Below are 19,482 nucleotides of genomic sequence, written 5' to 3'. Positions count from 1 at the left end.
ATAATCTCTATTAATTTTATATGGAAGGCCGGTGCGCCATGAAAATGCCAAATGCTATATGCTAAAATCGTTAAGGTTTAGGAGTATATCACCAAACCACAGAAATATTTTATAAACGAACAACATCGTTACCAATATTTTACCTGACCATTACATGTTCTGCCGTACTGTCCCGTACTGAAAATATTCGGAAAAATATTTCCCCTTTTAAAAAGAATGCCATTTGTAAAGAAATAAAAATAAACAATCGTTGAAAACTGTGTTCCACCTAGTTATGTGAAATTTCAACACTCGCATGCTATTACAAATGCATCAAAACAAACATGTGTAACGGTTCCTTGAAATTGGTGAGTTTTTGAAAGCGTTTGACTGTCTGGAAGTGGGGCCTGTTTAAACAGTTCTTTTTTCTGAATTCAATGCTTATATCAGTATACTGACACATGTTTTGTAGAGTAATATAAGTAATATACACGCTATCATTACAAAAACAACAAAACAAGTGTCAGTATACTAATAAAAACATTGAATTCCGAAAAAAGGACTGCCTAAATGGGACCCACTTCCGGGCAGTCAAACGCCTTCAAAAACTCACCATTTTCAAAGAACTGTTACACATGTTAGTTTTGATTCATTTGCAATCGCATGCGAGTGTTGAAATTTCACATAATTAAGTAGAACAAAGTTTTCAGTAATTGTTTATTTTTATTTCTTTACAAATGGCATTCATTTTCAAAGGGGGACAACTTTTTCAGAATATTTTCAGTACGGGACAGTACGGCAGAACATGTAATGGTTAAGTAAAATATTGGTAACGATGTTATTCGTTTATAAAATATATCCGTTTTTTGGTGATATACTCCTAAACCTTAATGTAAAATGCTATTGGACAAACAGATGCTTTAATGTCAAATATTGACTGCCAAACGGCATTGTCAAATGATAAATGCTCATTGTTAAAACTTAAACGCGAATCAATAAATGCCAATTGCTAATTCCCATGTAAATAGATGAATATATCTATGGATGAAAACTATTGGCCTTCGTTATATAACTTTGTCTCTGTTATGTTTTCCCTAACATTTTAGATTAAAAAGTTTCGGTCACATAATTACATAAGCGGTAGAAAATGTTATTGTTTAAAATTAGACTGGTCGAATAGTACACGTATATGTTTTCAAATAAACCAAAGACATATTTGTTGGTGCACATGTAAAAGATACAGATTTTTGACCCATAAAGTTAAAGAATTTGAGTATAAGAATTTAACAGTTAGCAATAAGCATACACTTTTTGTCATTTAGCATAATTTTATTATACATCTAATTTGAAAGTTATGCAAATCGACAAATGCTTAATGCCACATACAAAAAGCTACATGCTACATGCTTAATGCTAAATGCTTAATGTAAAAAAAGCTACTGCTTCTTATAAAATGACAAATGCTGTCTTCAATGTTTTTAACTATACGAGTTAATGATATGTATCTCTTAAACTAATATATGTAACGTTTAACCATTTGAAAAAAATATAATGTTCAACCAGATAAAGATCTGATTATATTAGTGGAGAATGCATCTTTTAAATAGTCATTGGACTTCATTATACATCTATGTCTCTGTCTCTTTCTTCTACATTTTAGACTAAACAGTCTCGGTCCCATGTTCCCGTCACCAGTTGAACATGTTAGTGCTTCAATTCAGACTAGTAGAAAGTAATATGTTTTGAAATGATTGAAAATAACATTTATTAGCTTAAAAGATACAGGTCATTTACCCATAAATTAAAGGACTTCACTGGTATTTATCATTTGGCAATAAGCATTAGTTATTTGCCATTAGTATTTGATATTTGGCATTAAATATATAGCATATAGAATTTAGGATGAAGCATTTAGCATTAACTATTTTGCTTTTGACATTAAGTTTTTGGCATTTAGTATTAGATATTTGTCATTTAGCATCTTACAATTAGCATGATAAACCGGCCTTCCATAATACTACATTTTATTGAAATCCTCCAAACAATGTTTTAGGTATGGCTCCGGACGACAGAAGCTGGAATAATGTACTATACAAATTTAAATACAAAAACCTATACATATTGTCTTCCTCAAACAATCTTACTGAGACATGCAGGATTTTCTCTACAGCAGTTAACATTTCTACAATGTTTATTTAAATATTCCAAACTCTTAAAAAGGAAGAACGGATTGACGGACAGACAATGCCAAAACAATATCCCTCCACCTCCTGCGGGGTGATAATCAAATATCATCACTGAAGCTGTTTTTCCCGTAAAGTATCATCTGCAAAATGTGTTGCCATTAATAGAACCACCTTCTTATCAGAAAAGATGTCAAAGTTTGTTAATACATGTATAATTATATTTCAACTTTTAACTCAAAAATGTTACCTCTATATCTGTTACGCACATGCCGATGATTTCTGTGTACTGCATCTGGTATATATCATTTATACATTTCTTTGCGGAAGGATATTTGTTAAGGAGCTCGAAGCAATATTGAGTCGCTTGTGGTGTTGAAATGAACGGTGTTTGCTGCGGTTGTTCCGTTGCTACAATGACATGACTATAATATTTAAACCTTACAGAGAAAATTTTAATGTATTGCAAAGTTTGCGCTCCCCGTTCCATTTTTTGTTTCCTCCCTTTACAAAAGAGAGGGAAAAAGTAACAAGTTCTTTTTTTCAACCCCTCAGTAAGTTATTTTTATTAAGTTTTTGGCACACACAAAAAGAGAAGGGCAAAATAAATACTAATCAGATGCTTTCTTCTTTCTCTCCCACCCCAATCCCCAGCTAAATTGTCCACCCTAGTCGTTTTTCTCCTTCCAGGTTTTTGTGCACGAAAAAGGGGAGAGGGAAAATAACCCGTTGATTTTTTCTAATCCCTGCTGCAAAAAGTCATCAAAGTGGTTAGGTATTTCTTTTTAATTATTTGTACATTAAAAGGGAGCTTTAATATAACCGGTTCATGTCCCGTCTGGTTGGATCTGACCTTCCAATGTATGTATCTACATGTCCGAATGATAGACTGGAAACTAACTAGTTTGCCTGGAGAGGGAGGAGACTAACCAGTTGGTTCTTTTCCCCCTAACATGTATATATCTACATACTTGAGTAATAAATAATAAACGGTGTGTGTGTGTGTGTGTGTGTGTGTGTGTATGTGTGTGTAATAATAATAATAATAATAATAATAATAACTTTATTTTCTGAAGGTGACATACTAAGTGTACAAATACAGATATTTTACAACTTATTTCCAGTATGGCCTTCAACTGATATACATTCACACATACACACAATCATACAGTCAATTTATAATTTAACATTTATACAAAAAAAACACATATCAGAATTACTTAAATTTTCTCGACAAACACGTCTCAAATTAAAGAAGGCTTAAATAAACGTAATGTAACAATAACTATGTTTTAAAAGAATTATCATGCGTCACAAAGATTATACATGACAATTAAGATACATACAAAAAAGAAAGTCTGTCCCATAAGATAATAAATTGTTCCAGATTTGAATAATAAGATAGTATGAATATTATTATTATTGGAATAGAATACAGTAACATCAATTCAACAAAATTCTTGTAATTACAAGTAATTAATTGTTAAAAACTATTTTAACAAGAGAAAATTCTTTAAATTATGCTTGAAAGTAGTTATATTATTATTATGAAGTTTAATGTAAGAAGGAAGTGAATTCCATATGTGTGCAGCTTTGTAGCTAAATGTTTGTTTCAGGTAGTTCGTTTTAGGTTTAACAATAGAAAGATCCATGTTTTCGATTGAGCGCAGACTGTAATGATCATTATGAACAAATGTAGTAAATCTGAAATGTATATAGGACAATCTCCTCTTTTACTTTTGTACACTAATAATGAAATATGGTATTTGCACCTGTTCTCAAAAGATAGAAGTTTTGAATTTCTTAATATTTCATCAAAGTTGCTACACTTTGATTTTGTAATTATTTTTATAGCGCGTCTCTGCAAAGATGTAATTTTATCAGTGTCCGATTTGTGACAAAGTCCCCAGACATTGCAACAATACTCCATGGTTGACATAATATATGCATTGTAATACAATAGTTTCATCTCATCTGTTAAGAAAAATGCAATTCTTCTAAGTAGAGCAATTTTTGAGTTAAGTTTATTGGCCATGATACTAACGTGGGATTGCCAAGACAGAGTTTCATCGATATATACACCTAGAACTTTCTGACACTTCACATTTTCAATGACCGAACCGTCTAAAATTAACTCAAGTTTTTTAGTATGTTTTATTTTGACTCTAGTGCTCAATACCATACATTTTGTTTTTGAAGGATGAAGTGACATGTTATTTATTTTACACCAATTATGGACACTATTTAGGCTATACTGAAGTTCAGAGTGAATTTTTGTAATACTGTCGGCGGATTTATGTAGGGTGGAGTCGTCGGCATATAGATCAATGTTGGTAGTATTTGAAATTAACGCCATGTCATTGATATATATCAGGAAAAGAAGGGGACCTAGTATGGATCCTTGCGGGACACCTGATTGTACTGTCATTCTTTTGGAATGCAGCTTCTTTACTTCTAGAGTCTGTGTTCGATTAGCTAAATAAGATTTAAATATATCCAATGTTCTGTCTGTAAAATGGTAAAGTTTCAGTTTATAAATCAGTATTTCATGATCCACCATATCAAAAGCTTTCCTTAAGTCAAGAAATATAGCCCCTATATACTTCCCATTGTCAATGTCTTTTAGCCACGTTTCTATTAGATATGTTAAAGCAGTCTGACAGGAGTGGTTAGGTCTGAATCCTGATTGATTTTTGTGTATTATATCTGTTCGTTTAAAGAAGTCCTGTAACTGTGTAGCAATGTGACGTTCAAATATTTTAGATATTGTATTAAGTACGGAAATAGGTCTATAGTTTCCTGGGTCTTGTTTGTTACCTGACTTGAATTTAGGAATAACCCTTGCTTCTTTTAATTTATCAGGAAAAGTACCATTGTATATACTATTATTTATAATAGATGCAATTGCAGAAGTAATATGATCTCCACAATATCTCAACAATCTTGGTCCGATACCGTCAAGACCAGTAGATTTTGATAAGTCAAGTTTGTCAATGATATTTTTTACATCTAATGGAGTTATGTATTCAATATTAAACTGTACATGGCGCAATTTCGCATCTAAGTATTTTTGAAGTTTTGTGAAATTTGTATCAACTAAAGGTATTTTTGTAATTATATGGGATACATTTACAAAATGGTAATTAAGGGCATTTAATATTTCCAACTCATCAGTTACGACATTATCATCAATTATGAGTTTATTAGGAATATTAAGTTGTTGGTTTTCTTTGTCATTATTGGTAATATTCTTTAGATTTTTCCACAGATGTTTAGGGGATTTATTATCTTTTACAGCGTTGTTATAAAAAGTTTTCTTACTTTTCCGTATCATAGAAGATAACTTATTTCTAGTTTTCTTGAAATTTTCAAAGTCTTTATGCTTGTAATAGTAGTCTCGGAGATAAATTGTGTGTGTGTGTATGTGTAGTTTTCCCTAGTATGTATATCTCCACACCTGAATAATAGACGGCGAATGGGAAAACCGAGTGGCTGATTCTTTTCCCCCTGGTATGTATATATTTAACATATCTAAATAATAGACGTGAAGGGAGAAATAACTGACTTGTTCATTCTTTTCCCCTTAGAATGTACATACCTTCATAAAGACCCAACTAGCTATTTTATCTCCCTTGTAGAGATAAAGCTAAGCGCGGAGTGGGATCAGATTTTAATGCTTCTTCATTTTTTGTTCGAAAACTCTAAGAACAAACATACTAGGGAAGAAAACATAACCAGTGAGGAGAAAAAAACTGGTTATCTTTTCCTCCTTTTCTAGGCACAAAAACTAGGGCGAGGTGGCAATAATCAGAGGAAAAACTAACCTGTTAGGGGACCAGATAGTCAGTTTGTTTTCTCCTTACCTTCTGTTTGTACAAAAGCAAAGGGGGAAAACTAACTACGGGTGGGTTTGGGGGTAACTAGCCGGTTTTATTTCAAGTGAATACAGTTGGCGAGAAGTTCGACATAAGTCTATAGTCATTCTGGGTTTAAATGTAAAAATATCATACGTCGTTCTGGAGCCGAATGTCCAACGTCGTTCTGGAGCCGAACGTCCATCGTCGTTTTGGAGCCGGATGTCCCACGTCGTCCTGGAGCCGAATGTCATACGTCGTCCTGGAGCCGAATGTCTAACGTCGTTCTGGAGCCGAATGTCATACGTCGTTCTGCAGTCGAATGTCTAACGTCGTTCTGGAGCCGAATGTCATACGTCGTTCTGGAGTCGACTGGCCTATGTCGTCCCGGAGCCGAATGTCCAACGTCGTTCTGGAGCCGAATGTCTAACGTCGTTCTGGAGCCGAATGTCATACGTCGTCCAGGAGTCGAATGTCTAACGTCGTTCTGAAGTCGAATGTCATACGTCGTCCTGGAGTCGAATGTCTAACGTCGTTCTGGAGCCGAATGTCATACGTCGTCCTGGAGTCGAATGTCTAACGTCGTTATGGAGCCGAATGTCATACGTCGTTCTGGAGTCGAATGTCTATCGTCGTTCTGGAGCTGAATGTCATACGTCATTCTAAAGTCAAATGTCTAACGTCGTTCTGGAGCCGAATGTCTAACGTCGTTCTGGAGTCGAATGTCATACGCCGTCCTGGAGCCGAATGTCATAAGTCGTTCTGGAGTCGAATGTCTAACGTCGTTCTGGAGCCGAATGTCATACGTCGTTCTGAAGTCGAATTTCTAACGTCGTTCTGGAGCCGAATGTCTAACGTCATTCTGGAGTCAAATGTCATACGCGACCTGGAGTGGAATGTCTAACGTCGTTCTGGAGCCAAATGTCATACGTCGTTCTGGAGCCGAATGTCATAAGTCGTCCAGGAGTCGAATTACTAATGTCGTTCTGGAGCCAAATGTCTAACGTCGTTCTAGAGCCGAATGTCATACGTCGTTCTGGAGTCGAATGTCTAAAGTCGTTCTGGTGCCGAATGTCTAACGTCCTTCTGGAGTCGAATGTCATACGTCGTCCTGGAGTCGAATGTTTAACGTCGTTCTGGAGTCGAATGTCTAACGTCGTTCTGGAGCCGAATGTCTAACGTCGTACTGGAGCCGAATGGCATACGTCGTTCTGGAGTCGAATGTCTAACGTCGTTCTGGGGTCGAATGTCTAACGTCGTTCTGGAGCCGAGTGTCATACGTCGTCCTGGAGCCGAATGTCCAACGTCGTTCTGGAGCCGAATGTCTAACGTCGTTCTGGAGCCGAATGTCATACGTCGTCCTGGAGTCGAATGTCTAACGTCGTTCTGGAGCCGAATGTCATACGTCGTTCTGGAGTCGAATGTCTAACGTCGTTCTGGAGTCGAATGTCCAACGTCGTTCTGGAGCCGAATGTCCAATGTCGTCCTGGAGTCGTTCTAGACTCGAATGTCCAACGTCGTTCTAAGGCCGAATGTCTAACGTCGTTCTGGAGTCGAATGTCCAATGTCGTTCTGGAGTTGAAGTCTAACGTCGTTCTGGAGCCGAATGTCCAACGTCGTTCTGGAGTCGTTCTAGACTCGAATGTCCAACGTCGTTCTGGGGTCGAATGTCTAACGTCGTTCTAAGGCCGAATGTCCAACATCGTTCTGGAGTTCTTTCTAGAGTCGAATGTCCAACGTCGTTCTGGAGTCGAATGTCCAAAGTCGCTCTGGAGACGAATGTCCAGTGTCATTCTGGAGCCGAATGTCCAATGTCGTTCTTGAGTCGAATGTTCAATGTTGTTCTGGAGTCGAATGTTCAACGTCGCTCTGGAGAAGAATGTCCAATGTCGTTCTTGAGTCGAATGTCCAACGTCGTTCTGGGACCGAATGTCCAACTTTGTTCCTGAGCCGAATGTCCAATATCGTTCTGGCGCCGAATATCCAACCTCGTTCTGGGGCCGAATGTCCAATTTTGTTCTGGAGCCGAATGTCCAACGTCGTTCTAAAGTCGAATGTCCAACGTTGTTCTAGATTTAAATGTACAGTGTCATTTATAATTTGAATGTCAAATGTCGAATGTTTAACTTCTAGTCAACTTCAGGCTTTGAAAGTCCGATGTCGTTCTCAGTTTGAATGTCCAATGACGAACTTTTCGCCAACTTCATGCACTTGTTTTTGACTTAGGTAAAATCTGGGCAACCCATTCAAAGAGTGTAATGTACTTCCAGTAACAAATTATAATACATTTTATAGTAGAAACATGATAGGTTGCCTGGTAAAGAAAATCTTTGATTTTCGTCAATTTCAATTTCATAACTTAACTATAATGTATTACATTGTAAAATATTCATTGATTGTTGTGATTGGCTGATAATGGTACATGTGAGTTTGTTTACCTGGTAATATATTTTTGCAAATTCGTGCGTAAAATAAAACCTGAAAACCTGATATATTTTGATGTATTTTGCTCAAAGTGTTGAATAGTTCTTTTCATATTTAGGTTTCGACAGTTATTTGTTAGGGTTTAACGTCGCACCGACACAATTATAGGTCATATGGCGACTTTCCAGCTTTGATGGTGGAGGAAGACCCAAGGTGCCCCTCCGTGCATTATTTCATCACAAGCGGGCACCTGGATAGAACCACCGACCTTCAGTAAGGCAGCTGGATGGCTTCCTCACATGGAGAATTCAACGCTCCGAGTGGTGCTCGAACCCACATCGATGAGGGGCAAGTGATTTGAAGTCAGTGGCCTTAACCACTCGGCCATGGAGGCCGCTCCGACAGGAAATGTTGAGAGCAATGTATTTTTGTTGGTGCTGAAAAATGTGTATTGTAGTTAGATCTTGTTGATAAAGCCAAACGAATGCTGTGATGAGGACACAGCTTTACTCTATAAAACAGGTATATATAAACTCAACTGATACATGCTAGCCTATATATTACACAACTTGTAATAATATGGTGATGTCGTGTTTGTACAGTGTCAACTAAAAATCTAAATCTGCATGAAATAAATCAAAGCAAACGGTATTGGACTATGGATATAGCCTTGTAGAAAACGAAAGGTGCAAAGTTATCCACTTACGAGGCGGGTAGTTGTAAGTTTTATGACTGACTGGAGGTAAAGTGGTGGTGACCCCGACAGAAGACGTCGTTGGATGTGGCGTCGGGACTGGGTTCATATGAGAACATCCGGTACAGAGGTCCTGTAAGCAATTGGTACACTATATAACGTTATGTCTTACTACATTTTACCATTATAAGACAAATAATTAAATTATCACAAACTTAATTTTAATAACAGTGAAAGAAATGATCTACAATGTGATTTTTTGAAATAACTTTGAAATCTGAGCCACTAAAATTAAATACTGGCTCAATATTTGGCCTTTTTTTGTTACTTCAAAATATGACGTCAGAGATGACTAGAAATTTAATTCCATCTAAGGGCAAAGGCTAACACAAAATTCAGTACTAACTATGATGTCAGGTGGTCGTTAGACCATTTGGCTTCTAACCAATAACATTAGAATGCTTGGTAGTCAAACTTCATAGGATGATAGCATGTGGTCAGCAGATGATCCATACTGTTTTTAGCGATCAGCAGCCTAAAATCTAGGGTCACTGTGAGACTGAACACGGTTTCCGATCAATTGTTAGAGAACACTTTTGTCGTCAGTCTTCAGGAAGATTATTTCTGGACAGCAAATGATCCTTATTACCTAATTTGGGGCAAGTAGGTAAAAGGCAAATGGCAACAGTGACATCTGCACTGGAAACGGTTTCCACTCAAAATCTGAAACACTTTGGGCTCATGATTACTGCGGTCAGGAGATTTCTCATGATTACTGCGGTCAGGAGATTTCTCCTAATGTTTAAGGATTGAAAACACTTTCCGGGTCAATTATTAGAGAAAGCATGACTGGTAATCTTCACAGGATGATAACCTGTAGTTTTGGTCATTTCGTGAAAGGTCAAGGTCAGAGTATACAAAACAACATACCTAGTTGCCATTGAATGACCATTGCGGGGACATATGTATTTTACTATCAGCACTTGTTCAATCTGATTTTGCATTACAGAGCTGGCTTTAAATATGATGCAAACACAGAATTTGACATTGTTAATTGAATTATGATCGGCTAGCCGTGTTTTGCTTTACATTCTAATTTCAACTTTTTGAGTAAGCTGTCGAATTTACAGCACTCTCTTATAGTTGAAGAAAAAACAAGATATTTATTACCTTTATCGAGGGCATTGCTGTATGAGTATTGCACTGTAGTTTATTCGTCTGCTTGATGCACGTGCAGTAATCCTTCTGTGTGTTTGTAACCGGAAGTGGTTCGGCCTTTTCAAATAAACTTGTGCCTGCGGGTATTCTGAATTCAAGAACAATGCCACAGTTTGAATCCAGTTGATAAATATTTAAGTTTTTACATAAAATCTTATTAACATAAAACATGTCTATTTCTTGTTAAATCCTATTTTCAATAATTATTTTCTGATATTATTGCCAAAGGTCTCAATATAAATTAACATGTAAAAAGAATAACCGAATCCATTGTTTAAATTACCTCCCTTTATGGCTCAAACTTCATGTGTGAAATTGTAAGTAGTGATTTTCTTACCATGCAGTTATGCATTACAACTATTTGGAAAGATGCTTTATTCGTTTTAACCTAAAATTAACAGCATTTTGGGACTTTACTCCAGTTAAATGTATACATTATATAGCAAGATACAAGAATGGGATCCTCCGTCGGAAAAATTGAAACGCACATGGTACTGGGTGGAAAAGTTGGGAACAGACATATTATATTCTTACCTCCATGACTCAATGAAAGGGTATGGAAACCGTGAAAAAGAATCTATATGACCATTGCTGTGTTGTAGATCATTAACAGGATTGCCATCAAATGTGCCGCATAAACCTTCAGTGTCACTGTAATAGTTATGCGCATGCGCGTGATATTTTCGTCTGAGCTGCAGGTTTGAAGTTAGTTGTTTCCATTTTTTCTTAACAAAAAATAACGTATTAACAGCTAACCATTAAAAAAGCGAAACCACAGTTGCTCGCTGCTAGCCTAGCCCTCTTAATACTAGTAGGTGGATCTAAGCAGCTAAATGGACCGCGGCGCCATAATGATTTTATCTTTTAAAAGATTGCTATATCGACTTCTTTTAGTTTAACTATGTCTGAATCATTTTGTATGTTGTTTTACAAAACAAATACGTACTGGGCAAATGTTCCTGGTACATTGACGAATACGTTGAGAAGTTGCCCTCTTTGCGTGTGCAGAGCTTGTACTTTGACTACTGCACCCGATGAGAATCTAAACTAAAAAGAAAGATTCATCTGTCAAGTGAGTACAATGTTACTTTATTATTTGATGGTCTTGTGATGTAAAGTGGGGTTCCCATTGATGCAATGTGTATAAATTTGAAAACTATCTTATTTCAAAATGTAATACAAAAAATCGACACCATCATGAAAGGATAACAAAAATCCACATACAACATATTGGTTTCCACTAGGGTCTTTGACAATCTCGGTTTTATTTTCGAACATCGATGGATTCTTGATTTCAAATTTTGGATAGGTTTTCCCAAACGGTCCATCACACATGTCCACAACTACGACGTCATTTCTTTCTCGTGCAGCGACTGCGCAGTTAAACGACGGTTTGCCTCCTGGCTTTTTCCAAGTTCGCGTTTCAACCTGATACAGAAAAAACGTACTATTTGCTTGAAATATACTAACTACTTACATGCATTAAAACTGAATATTTTTGCCTTGAAGTTGTAAATTGATACAGACTACGTTACGGAAAAGGCATGGTATATTTTCAGATGTAATATAAGGAACAGTAGTACATAAAATAGTGCTAAAACTATCTTCAAGAAAACGAAGTCAAAATGTGATCTGATCACACTTCAATGTTGTTTTCATCAGTTTGTAAATTAACACAATATATAAATACTATTGTGAAGGTACTTGTCAAGTTTTGAGCGATGATAACTGTCCACATTTTAGTATTGGCGACCCTTACAAGTAGACTAAAATATGATACAGTCAAACCTACTGGCAATGACAGAGAAAATTATACTTTTCATGGTCAAAGTATTCATTGAAATGCAAAGTTGCACTATCTATGGCTAATGTGGTGGAAAACACTGGCCTTTATTCGAAGGTAGCCTTAAGTACAAACAGAAAATTTGGGCATAAATAAGATTTTTTTGTTTTTTGTTGTTTTTTTTTTTGTTTTTTTTTTACCCGCTATCTAAAAGGCATCCAGAAGAAAAAGAGATATGGTGTATAAATCGGTCACCGTGTTTTGATTAATGCCTGTCAATTTTGGTGTATCAGTGTATAAAAACCATATTATTCTATGCTTATTTTCTCAAACCAAACGGACACAAACGCGCTAAATAACTAGTATTCTTTATTCTGTATGAAACTGAGAAAATTCCAATGGTTGCAGCATACACCATGACTCATTTACAATGTCTGTAACTTACATTTTCTTGAGTAATATTGTCAGTGTTGAATTAAGATTAAAAGAAAAGTGGGGTCATGTTTGATACAAGAAAAGAATTTACATTCAAACAAACAAACTGTAAAATCATCTAAAATGAGAACCAAAAGTGTAATGGTGGTGTATGACCAAAGTTTCCATGACAAATTCTATAATGCTATCATTTCATGATGAAAATGCTAGTAAATGTCAAGCACAGATTTGTCAAGTGATTTCTGTAAAACAGTGCAATGAAAATAAGAAAAATAACTCTATAAACACGTACTGCACTCGTCCGTCCGCTCGTCCACTGTATATGTTGTTTTTTCCGAATATATCGCAACATTGTACAGAACAATTTTAAATAACCTTATACTATGGAGAAAAGGCTTTCTTTTTTGTTCTTGAGAAATATCCCTTGAAATGATGAATCTGAATTGGTATTCGCAAATATCAGCATGTCCATCACGTTAGAGTGCCGTTTCATGTATTTTATAAAAGTAATGTTTTACCTTAAATGAACCTCTCTTTTGTCTCACCAAGGTATATTGTCCAATGCGGTAGTTAGAATACTTTCTGAAAAATGTAAACAAATTTACGCCACAGTAAACCAAATATTTCATATCACTTTTAAATCTAAAAAAACTTCAAAATTCAGTCATAGTTGTCGGGCCATACATGTATCAAATGGTATTCTTGCATAAAAACTACTTTTTTCACTGGATCCGCCCATGTATTAACGGGAGAAAAATCGTGTGCAAACAAGGCAATTCACGTGCTGTTAATACCCAATTTTTATTTTGGAATTGCTTTGCCAGGGACATATGCATGTATTTTTGTGTAAATAACTGTGAATAAATAAGTATCGCGTGTAACTTGTGCTATTGCTCGTTTTTAAGTATTATATTTATGACTTGTTAGTATCAGTCGGTATGTTTTTACCTGATCTTTCGCAGAATTCATATAATAAACCTTGAAAGATAGTCACTACCCTCGAACTCATCCGTACTCTAAATGTGTTCGTACTCAAAATAATTCGAATGAAAATTTATTATTGTGTTCCTGTTAATGAAACTTTTAAGTTATATGCAAAATTATTGGTAATATAACGTTTGTAATAACTAGAAATAAAAATAAGACGCTCAAAAACCTTCAAATCACGCTTTTGGTAGTGTTGTTGATCTGTGTGCCCTGGTTATGGATATTTAAAACATGTTTACCGTTTCCAAGAACAACCGAATGGTAACTAAAAATGTACCGGAATCGTAAAGTCATCACATATGAAAACAATGCATTAAGTCGTCGTGTAATGTTTTTTTATGCAAGAATAGCGACAATACACGTTTGTTTTATGTATTAACGTCTGCAGAAGCCCTTGGGACATGTTTGTGAGCGAGACCGAACAATCCCGCGGGCTTCTGCAGACGTTAATACACAAAAAACGTGTATTATCCCAACATAAAGATTTACTGAAACGAACGTTATAAAACCCTTGTATGGGATAACGTCATTTAGCGATATTAATACGGTGCCAGCAGATATGGTATAACGTCATTTGGCGATATTAATACGGTGCCAGCAGATATGGTATAACGTCATTTGGCATAAAATCTTTTGGCGATATTAATATGGTACCCGCAGATAAAGTTCATCAGCATTTGGCGATAATGATACGTTACCAGCAATTATGGTATAAAGTCTTTTGGCGATATCAATACGGTACCAGCAGATAAAGTACAACGTCATTTGGCGATATTAATACGGTACAGCAGATATGATATAACGTCATTTTGCGATATTGATACGATACCAGCAGAAGTGGTATAACGTCATTTGGCGATATTGATACGGTATCAGCAGATGTGGTATAACGTCATTTGGCGATATTGATACGGTACCAGCAGATATGGTATAACGTCATTTGGCGATATTGATACGGTATTAGCAGATATGGCATAACGTCATTTTGCGATATTGATACGGTATTAGCAGATATGGTATAACGTCATTTGGCGATATTGATACGGTATTAGCAGATATGGTATAACGTCATTTGGCGATATTGATACGGTACCAGCAGATATGGTATAACGTCATTTGGCGATATTGATAAGAGATAATGCAAGTAAAATATCGTAACGTTGGATATCGTAGAAATTAAGAGAGGTAGAGTGACGGTAACATATCTATTCCCGGGAAATTATCGCGTGAAAATAAGGCACCGCATGTATACTGGGGCCTAGTGATGCTTTATAATGACATTTGAAACAGGTCAAATAAAGGAATGTCTTAGTGAAGTGTGGTTGACGTTGGTTTCAGGGAAATGAAAAATAAAAATAAATATAGAAGAAAATGCGCAGAAAGGATAACCAAAGCTGATTTTGATGCTTCTTAATTATTAACCGAAACTGAAATGATTTCCAGTATGTAAATGAACAGTGAATGGTTTAACAAAGTACTTACTGTTTGTTGTCATCGAATGTTCTATAATGTGGGTCACCAACAGATAAACACTGGGCTCCAGGTCTGCTGGACATTGCGTTGACCTGTAACGGTAATAACTGATACGGATGAACCACAACACTCAGGTTATCAAAGTAATCAATTAAACTTTTAGATACACATACCATTTGTTACATCTCTAACCTCAAAACGTATCAAATATTTAATTACTTTCATTTGCAAAAGCAGAATGATTTTTGATAACATTTTGTTTTTGTATGCCTGGTAAGTAGGTTTTGAGAACAGATGGATGCTGCTAAACATAAATCCGGTTTTATATGGCTTTACCGGGAGGTTGTTATATATTATATGTGAATGGGTTGTTCAACACATCAAATTTCATAATACAGTACATAGAGCTAAAATAACACTATTATAACACTGAGAGTTTTGGCCCCTTACAATTTTCTTGCTGCATCATAGATGACGTAATTGAATGACACAAATATTTCGGGACATATCTTATTCCACTAGGAGCGCCAAATCACGATTTTTTCCCTGATAGTATTTCCTGCAGGTGCACGTTGAGTTAATTAATTCTAAAACCTCTTACCGCAATATATGGCAATTTCAAGTTGTTCCACTCCCTACCGGGTATTTGACTGACGTCTATGTGAACAGCGGAATTGGAAGATGATGTCCCTGTAAAACTTGGTGCCGTACCGATAAAAAATGACGTCTGTGCAGTACTTGTTGTAGAGTTCCAGTCTGTCGGCTTGAGTGTCACGCGACACGTGCTAGGTGATATATTCTCTGTAATTTCAAGTTTGCATTATGTAATTTTATTTAACCATATTTTCAAACTGCTGTTTTTCTTTGCTAATTATTTTAATGCACACATAAAAAATCTATTGTGTAAATGCGCTGCTGTCGAGACTGGCAGTTATGTGGCTATGACCTGAATTCGATCACTGCAAAGTCAAACAAATAAACTCCTATGCCAAACTGAAAAGAAAATATGCAAACACGACACTTACTTGTGACAGAAATCATTGTTTCTTTTTACATAGTTCTCTTACACAATCATGTTTCCTAAATATTTTTGTCGGGTCGGATTTACATACTTGTATTAAATGTTCTTTGTTTGAAGGAAGCGTACGATTTGATCACACTTCGGGATCAACCGATACAATTCAACCGATAAAACAGATTGGGTTTTCTTTTCATTTGAATGATTGTGAACGCCGCAGGCGAACTACAGTGCCCAACCTAAACCCCGAAACCGTATGTATACACGGGATTGTTTGCTCATACGAAAGGGCGCGCATACTGTAGTTTGACTCGGTGTTTGCAGTTAGGGGTTTAAACAACTTGAACAGACACCGTATTTTAGTCGGTGTTTTGACGCTCATTATGTTTTATCATATTAAATACCATTAACAAACATGTGGATAGGAACCATGATTTTCGAGGTTGGCAAAAAGATCGAAGTCCTAAAAGAGCATTAAGCTATAAATAAAGTTAATGATATGAAGATCTGTTGATCATAAAACTATGTAGTTACTAAGACCTTTGTCGTAAATACAGTTTTTATTGTCTTCTGAAAAGTTGCTATTTCACAATTTTTGGTCGGAACCGTCGCTATGGAAACATCACGATTTTGACAGAAAAAACCAACAGATTAAAATATTGTTTCTCACAGTTATACAACAATATTTATGATTTATCAACCTAAACAACACTATACGTCAGGAGACGAACTTTTTCGGATTTAAAACAAAATTACAAAGAGAGCACTTTTACAAAACATGGACTATTTTTATTGCCAAGTTTTGTCAGACGAAAAAAAAGCTACAGTCATTATCTTAGAATGAAAGAAGAACGAACAAACCGTTGTCAGTAGTGACCAACAAGTTCAAAGAACAATCTTTCTGACCATGTATTCTACATATAATTGGTATGGTAGATGTTAGTGTAACTTTTTGATCTGGTGACTTCTCGCTGACAGTGACACGTGTTTTACTGTACTGCAATATAACAGATCATTCAAATTCATAACAAGGTTTTCTGCAAAAACTATGAAAACGTACTGGTGCTGATATACAGTAAAGTCCTTCGTACGAGTTACAAACTTCTGCTTTGAACTTACTCTTACATAGGACATACAACTTTTTGACCAGTGAGAATTATTCAGTAAGGGTTCTGAGGCCTTTTTTGAACAGCGCAGGTATAAAGGTTAATTGGTATTGATTGCTTTTAAATTGCAGCACTAGATATTCAGTTCTTGTGTGATCTGCTGGCAATGAGAGAAATAATGAACTATCTGTGTCAAAATTCAAGACCAGCATGCCTTTCGATAAAGGATTTCTTATTAGACATCAGGACTTAACTTTCATAATCCTAAATGTTGTCTTATCAGCCCAGAGCGACGAAGGTTTAACACTGCAAGGTCGCATCATAAAACATTTACTGAAAATTGAAAAGTCGCACACGTAGTGAGCTTTTTGTAAAATTCCTACGTAGGAGCTGGTAAGTCGTACACAGAAAGTAGGTCATCATGACTATATTTCTCTCTGCTGGCGCCAGTCCGCTGCCATATTTCACACAAATGTTCAGTTTATACTATAATCTTCATAATTAAAGAGAAATCGATATTTTTAATAATTAAACTTACTGAAATTCTTTAAAATTTCATTCAGCGTTTAAAATATAGTGATTTGCCACTGTAAGGTCTTTATAACGTCTTATAACAAGAAACTGGAGACAAAGTAGTGACCATGAGTGGAATAATACCAATAATGTCTGGAACATGCACTGACTGAGAAAATAAATTAGGAATTTAGTTCAATTATCTGAGTGCGTAACCATTTTTCAAATAGCAGAAATAAACTAATTAAACCATACTGACTACTTCGAAATGGCAGAAATGACAAAAATATTATTGTAAAGGAACCTATATTTCCTTTAAAACTAAGAAATATTATGGATTTTTCCTCAATAAGAAAACATATCTACAAATAGGTATGAATGATATCGTTTACAGAATTAAATTGGAATAGAGATGGCCTTTGTATAAAATGTCATGATAAAACGTGCAATTAAGCTCCAAAATGGTTCTTAAGTTTATTCTCAAGCTGTCATACTCACATGTATAATTTCATTATCCCAGGTGTATCCTCACACTGCCGTGCTCACACGCGCACTTTCATTCTCTCGGGTGTATCCTCACACGCGTGCTCACTTTCATTCTCTCGGGTGTGATCTACCACTGCCGTGTTTACACGCGTAATTTCATTATCTCAGGTGTATCCTCACACTGCCGTGCTCACATGCGTTATTTCATTCTCTCAGGTGTATTCTCACATTGGCATGCACACATGCGTAGTTTCATTCTTTCGAGTTTGCTCACACTGTCATACTTACACGCGTAATTTCATTATCTCAGGTGTATTCTCACACTGTTATACTCACACGCGTAGTTTCATTATCTCAGGTGTACACACTGTCATACTCATGCATAATTTCATTCCATTGAATGTATATTCTCACGCTGCCATACTCACTCACGTAGTTTCATTCTTTCAAGAGTCTGATCACACTGTAATACTCACACGCGTAGTTTTATCATCTCAGGTGTATCCTCACACTTGCCAGGCTTATTATAGTTTCCATTTTTCAAGCAGTTGCTCCATGCATGCTCACATGCGTTTTTTTTTCAAGGTGTGATCCACAGTTCCATGCTCACATGTAGTTTCATTCTTTCAAGGAATTCGCTCACACAGTAATCTCACATCGTAGTTTAATATCTAGGTTATCCTCACATTGCCATGCTCACATGCATAGTTTCATTCTTTCAAGAGTTCGCTCACACTGTAATACTCACATGTGCAGTTTTATTATCTCAGGTGTATCCTCACATTGCCATGCTCACATGCAGAGTTTCATTCTTTCAAGAGTTCGCTCACACTGTCATGCTCACATGCGTAGTTTTATTATATCAGGTGTATCCTCACATTGCCATGCTCACATGCATAGTTTCATTCTTTCAAGAGTTCGCTCACACTGTAATACTCACGTGCGTAGTTTTATTATCTCAGGTGTATCCTCACATTGCCATGCTCACATGCATAGTTTCATTCTTTCAAGAGTTCGCTTACACTGCCATGCTCACATGCGTAGTTTTATTATCTCAGGTGTATCCTCACATTGCCATGCTCACATGCATAGTTTCTTTCTTTCAAGAGTTCGCTCACACTGTAATACTCACATGCGTAGTTTTATTATCTCAGGTGAATCCTCACACTGCCATGCTCACATGCGTAGCTTTATTATCTCAGGTGTATCCTCACACTGTAATACTCACATGCATAGTTTCATTGTTTCAAGAGTTTGATCACACAAGTTATCTCTCTGTCTCTCTCTAGTGTATTCTCATGCTCTAATACACGCGAAATCTCTCTCTGA

General features: G+C 36.1%; 1 protein-coding gene across 2 annotated transcripts in view; it reads right to left on the bottom strand.

The window, feature by feature from the left end:
- Positions 1 to 19,482, bottom strand: part of LOC123554833 (von Willebrand factor D and EGF domain-containing protein-like) — a 50,816-nt gene that overhangs the window by 12,888 nt on the left and 18,446 nt on the right. For both annotated transcript variants that reach the window (XR_008371605.1, XM_045345193.2), the window contains exons 6-15: positions 16,910 to 17,045; positions 15,632 to 15,831; positions 15,040 to 15,122; positions 13,089 to 13,152; positions 11,577 to 11,780; positions 11,299 to 11,399; positions 10,887 to 11,003; positions 10,305 to 10,440; positions 9,147 to 9,267; positions 2,413 to 2,573 (exon numbers count right to left, since the gene is read on the bottom strand). Coding sequence is in view for 1 of the 2 variants with exons in the window: in XM_045345193.2 (XP_045201128.2) it covers positions 2,413 to 2,573; positions 9,147 to 9,267; positions 10,305 to 10,440; positions 10,887 to 11,003; positions 11,299 to 11,399; positions 11,577 to 11,780; positions 13,089 to 13,152; positions 15,040 to 15,122; positions 15,632 to 15,831; positions 16,910 to 17,045 (1,323 nt within the window). In the remaining variant the exon portion in view is untranslated. The remainder of the gene's footprint in view (positions 1 to 2,412; positions 2,574 to 9,146; positions 9,268 to 10,304; positions 10,441 to 10,886; positions 11,004 to 11,298; positions 11,400 to 11,576; positions 11,781 to 13,088; positions 13,153 to 15,039; positions 15,123 to 15,631; positions 15,832 to 16,909; positions 17,046 to 19,482) is intronic.

This window comes from Mercenaria mercenaria, chromosome 7 (genome assembly GCF_021730395.1).
Source record: "Mercenaria mercenaria strain notata chromosome 7, MADL_Memer_1, whole genome shotgun sequence".
Lineage (NCBI taxonomy): Eukaryota > Metazoa > Mollusca > Bivalvia > Venerida > Veneridae > Mercenaria > Mercenaria mercenaria.
This window is presented reverse-complemented; position numbering and strand designations above follow the sequence as displayed.